This window comes from Eurytemora carolleeae, unplaced genomic scaffold, assembly GCF_000591075.1.
Source record: "Eurytemora carolleeae unplaced genomic scaffold, Eaff_2.0 scaffold159, whole genome shotgun sequence".
In the NCBI taxonomy this organism is placed as follows: Eukaryota; Metazoa; Arthropoda; class Copepoda; order Calanoida; family Temoridae; genus Eurytemora; species Eurytemora carolleeae.
Window position 1 is genome coordinate 79,603 of NW_019396151.1, and position 9,412 is coordinate 89,014.

Sequence of the window (9,412 nt, forward strand, 5' to 3'; positions counted from 1 at the left end):
TTAGAAGTGAAAATTTTTGTTGATCAGACGTCGCGACAAAAAAATGTCATAAGAAAATGGTAAATAAGTGTAACCAACTACTGTGATAGCGGATAAATAAATAAGGAAAATTTTTAAAATGATAGAATTGAGAATAAAATCGTATAATTGGAAACCCTAAAACGGACCTCACAAGAGGGATTTTGACATGCAAGGGGGTGTAGCCTGAGCCAAGGGGTAAAAAGGGACGGCAGGGTTTAAAGGGACAGGGGGGGGGTAAAAAGAAAAAGAGATAAGGGGGGGTTGTAAACCGCCTTCTTAACAGGTTAAAAATATCAAGTTTATATACGAGTGATATGATTTAAATATTTTCAAAAGTTTTGATCGTGTACTAATGTTAGATAGTTTAGTATATTTTTGGAAAATATTGGTGACATTAATAATAGGGTACCCTGTACCCTATAACTCCGTAAACTTGTGCAGCAGGTCGAAGGTTAAATTCTTGATATTTTTCCTCAAGTTTGAAACATTATTTTATCTTATTTGAGAATTTGGCGTAAGGGTAAAAAATAGTTAGCAGTAGCAGTAGCAGTAGCAGTAGCAGTAGCAGTAGCATTAACAGTAGCAGTAGCATTAACAGTAGCAGTAGCAGTAGCAGAAGCAGTAGCAGAAACAGTAACAGTAACAGTAGCAGTAGCAGTATCAGTAGCAGTAGTATTAGTAGTAGCAGTAGTAGTAGCAGTAGCAGTAACAGTAGCAGTAGCAGTAGCAGTAGCAGTAGCAGTAGCAGTAGCAGTAGCAGTAGCAGTAGCAGTAGCAGTAGCATTAACAGTAGCAGTAGCAGTAGCAGAAACAGTAGCAGTAGCAGAAACAGTAACAGTAACAGTAGCAGTAGCAGTAGCAGTAGTAGTAGCAGTAGCAGTAGCATTTTGTAGCTTGTGTTTAATTTTTTTTAGGAATAAAACTGTTATATTTAGACAAGACAATAGCTACATCGAATCAGTTAAAACTTGAATTTTTTATGTTGTATGTACTATGTATGTTATACCTTGTCAAAACAAATTAAAAAGAATCTTTTCTCCTATTAAATTTTGCACCTGAAATAAGAACAACCCCTTGGCGTAAAAACTAAAGAGCTAAGTTGTGAACAAGAAATTTATTAATTCATATTTTAACATGTTTCCAGGGAATAACTGACACAATAATTTTTACACTAGAATTAACTTTGTCAGTAAAATAATCATAAAAAATATGCATGAGAGACCCGTGTTTGACCCTGCTCCCTGTAAATACCCTATGTATCGAAAAGATTAACGTTACCGATAATAAAATATTTGAATAGAAGGAATTAACTCTATCTAACACCATCTCAGTAGTATATAGTGTAGTATATAGGATAGAAGATAAATTATACCTTTTCTTTATCATTTACCTTTCCCCTCCACCCTTTCCCTACCCAATCCCTCAACCATTACTGTAACTCTCTTTTTTAGGAACCCACTTGGTTTGCCCATAAACATTAGTTGCATGAACCATATTATCTATATCTGTTTTAATCTTAATGACAATTGGATATTTTTATCTGAGTTTATGATTTATAACTCTTTGCACTCTCATTTTAGTTCCTTATATAGCGAGGGGATACGGAGTAAAAATATATTTTATAATTTAAATTATAAACCTACAGGTTTAGGATGGGGGCATGTACATTATGAAACATAATCATCCGCATTCATAATTACATAATTAATTACTCTTCACGTTCCTTCTTCTCAAAAACTGTCGCAATACGCGCAACATTTTGTAAATCATAAAAAAGAAATTTTTCCCCTGGAATTTCTAAAAGGTATTTCCATGGATATATAATAAAAATAAAAAATTCTTTTTAAACAAAAGAAAATCTTCTTTTATTTTTTTAAACATTAAGAAAGCATAAATCCACTACTAAAATACACACAACAAAGCTAGGGTCCGGTTTTATACATCAAGCTGGTAGGCCCATGGAAAAAAATACCAAAATTAAATTTGTACTCTAGACGAGTACAGTGTAGACAGATATATAGAATCTTATTACGTCTCTAGTCCCTTTAAGCTAAACTTATTACGTCTGTAGTCCCTTTAACCTAAACTTAATACGTCTCTAGTCCTTTTAACCTAAACTAATTACGCCTCTAGTCCCTTGTAACCTAAACTTATTACGTCTCTAGTCCCTTTAAGTTAAACTAATTACGTCTCTAGTCCCTTTAAACTAAACTTATTAATTAGTCTCTAGTCCCTTTAAGCTAAACTAATTAATTACGTCTCTAGTCCCTTTAACCTAAACTAATTACGCCTCTAGTCCCTTTAACCTAAACTAATTACGTCTCTAGTCCCTTTAACCTAAACTTATTACGCCTCTAGTCCCTTTAAGTTAAACTAATTACGTCTCTAGTCCCTTTAAACTAAACTTATTAATTAGTCTCTAGTCCTTTTAAGCTAAACTAATTAATTACGTCTCTAGTCCATTTAACCTAAACTAATTACGCCTCTAGTCCCTTTAACCTAAACTAATTACGTCTCTAGTCCCTTTAACCTAAACTTATTACGCCTCTAGTCCCTTTAAGTTAAACTAATTACGTCTCTAGTCCCTTTAAACTAAACTTATTAATTAGTCTCTAGTCCTTTTAAGCTAAACTAATTAATTACGTCTCTAGTCCATTTAACTTAAACTAATTACGCCTCTAGTCCCTTTAACCTAAACTAATTACGTCTCTAGTCCCTTTAACCTAAACTTATTACGCCTCTAGTCCCTTTAAGTTAAACTAATTACGTCTCTAGTCCCTTTAAACTAAACTTATTAATTAGTCTCTAGTCCTTTTAAGCTAAACTAATTAATTACGTCTCTAGTCCATTTAACTTAAACTAATTACGCCTCTAGTCCCTTTAACCTAAACTAATTACGTCTCTAGTCCCTTTACGCTAAACTTATTACGTCTTTAGTCCCCTAACTCTAAACTAATTTCGTCTCTAGTCCCTTTAAGCTAAATTTATTACGTCTCTAGTCCCCTCACGCTAAACTAATTATGTCTCTAGTCCCTTTAAGCTAAACCTATTCCGTCTCTAGTCTCTTTAAGCTAAACTAATTACGTCTCTAGTCCCTTTAAGCTAAACCTATTACGTCTCTAGTCTCTTTAAGCTAAACTATTTACGTCTCTAGTCCCTTTAAGCTAAACTCCGTCTCTAGTCCCTTTAAGCTGTACTAATTACGTCTCTAGTCCCTTTAAGCTAAACTCCGTCTCTAGTCCCTTTAAGCTAAACTCCGTCTCTAGTCTCTTTAAGCTAAACTCCGTCTCTAGTCCCGTTAAGCTAAACTAATTACGTCTCTAGTCCCTTTAAGCTAAACTCTGTCTCTAGTCTTTTTAAGTTAAACTCCGTCTCTAGTCCCTTTCAGCTAAACTACGTCTCTAGTCCCTTTAAGCTAAACCCCGTCTCTAGTCCCTTTAAGCTAAACTCCGTCTCTAGTCCCTTTAAGCTATACTAATTACATCTTTTGTCCCTTTAGGCTAAACTCCGTCTCCAGTCCCTTTCTGCTAAACTCCGTCTTTAGTCCCTTTCAGCTAAACTCCGTCTCTAGTCCCTTTAAACTAAACTAATTACGTCTCTAGTCCCTTTAAGCTAAACTCCGTCTCTAGTCCCTTTAAGCTATACTAATGACGTCTCTAGTCCCTTTAAGCTAAACTCCGTCTCTAGTCCCTTTAAGCTAAACTCTGTCTCTAGCCCCTTTAAGCTAAACTCCATCTCTAGTCCCTTTAAGCTAAACTCTGTCTCTAGTCCCTTTCAGCTAAACTCATTCTCTAGTCCCTTTAAGCTAAACACCGTCTCTAGTTTCTTTAAGCTAAACTCCGTCTCTAGTCCCTTTAAGCTGAACTAATTACGTCTCTACTCCCTTTAAGCTAAACTCCGTCTCTAGTCCCTTTAAGCTATACTAATTACGTCTCTAGTCCCTTTAAGCTAAACTCCGTCTATAGTCCCTTTAAGCTAAACTCCGTCTCTAGTCCCTTTCAGCTAAACTCCGTCTCTAGTCCCTTTAAGCTAAACTCCGTCTCTAGTCCCTTTAAGCTAAACTCCGTCTCTAGTCCCTTTCAGCTAAACTAATTATGACTCTAGTCCCTTTAAGCCATACTAATTATGTCTGTAGTCCCTTTAACCTAAACTCCGTCTCTAGTCCCTTTAAGCTAAACTAATTATGTCTCTAGTCCCTTTAACCTAAACTCCGTCTCTAGTCCCTTTAAGCTAAACTAATTTTTTGAATGTCTTAAATTGCTAAATTATTCTACAAGTTGTTTAAAAAATTATCCACAATTTGTTCTGGCTTTGTCAGTTTTTCACTTGCACATTATAAAATTCCTTGCAATTAAAAATGTCCGACATTTTAAATTATTCGCATACGGTTCTTAACCATTTTGGCAGGGTATGTATAGGTTGCAGTTAATTTTGCATAGATAGTGCATTAACATTATTATTATTCAGGGAAATAACATAGGAAAAAAAATAAAAATATTTTCAATAGAGTTTAAAAATTAAGATATATTTTCGAATTAACATGGTGTTCAGCAGACCCAGTTTAGTGCAGTTTTAAAATCCCTAGACACCTACCTAGCTTCTTATAACTACAGGCTGTCTCAATAAATATGGGAATTAATCAAGACGCTCCTTGAAAATCGTTATTATATTCTGCAGTGCTTAGAATCCGGAGACGTACCAAACCTACAAAATACCACACCAAACATACTAATTACCATACCAAACATACAAAATACCATACCAAACCTACTAAATACCATACCAAACATACTAATTACCATACCAAACATACTAAAAACCATACCAAACCTACTAAATACCATACCAAACCTACAAAATACCATACCAAACATACTAATTACCATACCAAACATACTAATAACCATACCAAACATACTAAATACCATACCAAACATACTAAATACCATACCAAACATACTAGATACCATACCAAATCTACTAAAAATGTACTTTTTGTTCACACAGTGACACAAATCTCAACTGTTTACTAATGAACCATTATTAAAACTTCAGTACATATCTCTGAATGCTTCAGCATAAAAATAAACGAAAAAAAGAAAAAAAAGGAAAAAATGTTTTCAGTAGATTTTAAAGAAATATTCATGACCAAAACTTGAATAAAATTTCGTCTACCACTGAATTAAAACTGTATTCGCGATATGACAATAATAATAAATTAATAACGAAAAGCCGTCATTTAATTTCCAAGTTAATTAGGACACCCTGTTTAGAAGGCTTTGATAACGATTTATACAAAGTACGAATTAGAAAACAATAACAATAATATTGTTCTTGTATCAGTATCCAATATTGTACAGATGGGACACCCTACACACCCTATACACGTCCACAGGGAAGGTTTACGGATGATATTGATGTCACTCAAATAAAACTATACGACAACAAATCAATAAATGTCATAAATGTTGTATGGGGAGGAAATACCTTGAAGTTGTGGGGAAACGTTATCAAAGTGTTCCAGAAAAATGACAGACCACTTTTTGAAATTTCCTGGAGTACGAGGTATCATCTATAAAGTGATACAATGTATATTCCTCCTCAAAAAAGCATAAACTTTTAGTGCGTCTTCTTGCTGCTCTTCTTGCTCTTTTTAGCTCGAATCACGAATAATTTATTATGAATTTTAATAAAATTGTATTCTTTGCATGAAAATTTCTCGTTTAGTGTTGACGTACTTAAATATAGATATACATATATAATTATTATGAGTTGAACCATATGTTTATTGTTTATTGACTGAAGAGGAGCAATCCAAAACAATTTGTATTAATAAATATGTTAACTGAGAATCTGCTCTGATTTATTATTTCATGCTTAAATAATTATATACACATATTTCTTAAACTTATTCTTAATTAAACAATTAACAATACACACACGTACTCTCCTTGAATGTACTCTATATACTAACAGTAAAAATACAGGGTGTCCCAAAAAACATGGGAATTCATTGACGAATTAGATGTCGTCTTTGTTATGAATTAGCATTGTAATACCTAATTTCAAAAACCACAATATTATTATGTCTGCTAGAGTTTATTTTATGAAAAGGGTAAAAGACTGTAAAGATGTGTTTATAATGTCTCCGCAAGATGAACAGTGAATGCGGACAAGTTTACTCTGTTTGAATACTGCAATTTTCTTGTTTTACTAAGTACAAGTGTGTGCATACAAAACATAAGCAAACAAAATGTGAGCATATGCAGACGAAACTCTTACAGATTACAGCTTTCTCAGTAGGTATCACTGTACTAAATCAAAGAATTATTCAAAAAGACGATATCGAATTTGTCACTGAATTCCCATGTTTATTGGGACACCCTGTATTTGAACCCTTATCAGTTCAATATCGAAGCCTTAACTTAACAATTTGTTAACACACAAAATGAATCGCTCTTTAAAAAACAAGAATGCTTTTAAAGATCAACTGCAAATTTATTAATTTTTATGGTTTAAATTGTATGAAAAACATGAACAAATAATATTTTCTATCGTGCATTGTGCAATGATGTTTCTAAATGTCGACTTATGTATTTCCTGAAAATGAAACCACAAAACCTTAATTAGATAGAAGTACAGCTCTCTTCAATAAACTGATCAACCATTAATGGTGAAGACAATTAACGAATACTATTATATATCTACCGTTATATCGTTAATTAACGAATACTATTATATATCTACCGTTATATCGTTAATTAACGAATACTATTATATATCTACCTTTATATCGTTTATTAACGAATACTATTACATATCTACTGTTATATCGTTAATTAACGAATACTATTATATATCTACTGTTATATCGTTAATTAACGAAAACTATTATATATCTACCGTTATATCGTTAATTAACGAATGCTATTATATATCTACTGTTATATTGTAGCAGGAAAATGATGTTTTGATCTTTCCTGCGACTGTAAATAGCATTTTGTTTGTCATTATTTTTACCCTTCGTTCGCACTCAACCAATGCTGAAAGTAAAACAATAAGAAAAGGTGTTGTCAAATTAGAACAAAATCCTGTATAAAAATAAGAACTAAAAAGTAATTCAATTTGCGCCATATACATACATCAGTGAAAATACAGGACTAAGGACTAATAATTGTTTTTATGAACTACTCATAATAAGTAATAAAGTAATAGCTTAAAGCTGTTTTTTAATATAAAAATATAGAAAAAGCGGGGTAAATATTTTCAATCAGAAGATGGACACGTAAATGTTGGATTCACAATATATTCAATAAAGGTTTATATGTTTTATAGAAATTTGATGCTCGAAGATTAATTAAAACGGTGTTGGGACATTTCATAGAAAGGACACTTTTTTAACATTTATATATTGTTCAATTTTTGCCCGGAACTAATATAATATTTCTAGTTAGCTGAGACAAAAACATTGCAAAGCAATATATTTGAGTGCATTTTATCAAAAGTATACGTATCTCAAGCTAACTGATCACATTTTCATTAAATATTTTTACTAACCCAAAACCTAAAATTATCTCTGTCAGTGAAATTACCTATATTTGATAATTCTTCTCTGACTATAAAATAACCTGTCTATGAAAAATCTGCTCCGTTTATTAAAAAGTCAAATCGATGAATTTATTTTTCTATGAAGTTCCATCACCATTCAAGAAATTTTTTTTTTAATAATAATAATCTATCATTTCCCTGTACGTAACAAATAGGGAAAACAAATATTTTCAGTATATGTATGGTTGAAAACTAAGAATAAGAATCAAGATAATAACATGAAGCCAAAATGCGGGGTGTGGAGACAGAATGGCGGGAGGCTTGGTGACGTCACTGAGGCTGGGAGACCGGTTTTGTGGGGCCCGGAGGGAATTCTGCAAATCCTGAGGCTCGGAGGTCATTTTTGCGGGGATCATGGCGCCTCTGCACCCCCTCCCTCGTCCAGACTTTGTGCACCGTCTCCTTCTTCTTTGCTTCAACTCTCAGGGCAGCCAACAATTCAGAATTCCTTCTAATGAGATTTGGATAGTTCCTCTCTGGTTGATTTTTTCATTGGACAGTCGGTAATCTTTTAGAATAGACCACTTGTGCTTGGCAGCATCCAGAGGGTTTAGAGCAGAATAGCTGAATCCTTGGCTCGAATGGGTCTTGATAGAAAACGTAGGATAATGCAAGGAAATTTATTTCAAAGATGTACGCATCTTTTGTACATGCAGTTTACTGTCTCTGGGCGGTAATGTTAACACAAGGCGGATGTCGAAGCCTGACAAGGGATCCATCTTTCACATAAATAATCAATGAAATATTCTGGTCATAGAAAGCTATTATGAGATTTATCAAATTTCAATGCTTTTAACCTCCTCGGATACTTAACGAACACTGAGGCATCTAGTTTTGTTTACAAATTCCGCCCAGAGAGAACTGGTTTCAATATGTACGCAGAGTATACGCAACTGCAATTAACTTTCCTTGCATTTCATTCTTGGGGTTATAAAGTGGTGGACCTGCGTCTTGAGTAGAAAGTAGTTTCGCAGATTTTTTAAAGGGTCAATTAGACAAAACAAAAATTCAAAAAATGTTATACATATTTGTCAAAAATTAAATTACCGATAAAAATGCTTTAATATATGCAAGATCTCGCTATTCACCCTTTAGTTTACTCACCCTGTACTTTTTGATTTTACAATCATAACTGTTTTCCTGAATACTCTTTGAACCAGCGATGGAAGGCTCAAAATATTTATCTTCCAGACCACAAATGACGTCACATAATCTGTTTCGAAGCATGAAAACTTTACAAGAAAAGTATTTACAGTACTTTTTAGAAACCAGAAATAAGAAAAAATTCCAAAAGTGGAATAAGTTTGCCTTTCTGCAAAGTTGATCTTGTGATGGCATTTCTTTGTCCAGAAGATGAGTTAGTGTATTGTCCAGAAGATGAGTTAGTGTATTGTCCAGATGATGAGTTAGTGTGTTGTCCAGATGATGAGTTAGTGTATTGTCCAGAAGATGAGATAGTGTATTGTCCAGAAGATGAGTTAGCGTATTGTCCAGAAGATGAGTTAGTGTGTTGTCCAGATGATGAGTTAGTGTGTTGTCCAGAAGATGAGTTAGTGTGTTGTCCAGATGATGAGTTAGTGTATTGTCCAGAAGATGAGTTAGTGTATTGTCCAGAAGATGAGTTAGTGTATTGTCCAGAAGATGAGTTAGTGTATTGTCCAGAAGATGAGTTAGTGTGTTGTCCAGAAGATGAGTTAGTGTATTGTCCAGAAGATGAGTTAGTGTGATGCACTATCTTTGGAATCATATGCCTTGCTTGCCTTTTTAAAATTTTATATGAAAA

The 9,412-nt window shown here is 33.5% G+C and overlaps 1 protein-coding gene across 1 annotated transcript; it reads right to left on the minus strand.

Moving 5' to 3' along the window:
- Positions 1 to 8,890: 8,890 nt before the first annotated feature.
- Positions 8,891 to 9,376, minus strand: LOC111696531 (translation initiation factor IF-2-like). Its single transcript, XM_023466151.1, has one exon. The coding sequence runs from the start codon at positions 9,374 to 9,376 to the stop codon at positions 8,891 to 8,893; it is 486 nt and encodes a 161-aa protein (XP_023321919.1).
- Positions 9,377 to 9,412: the final 36 nt, after the last annotated feature.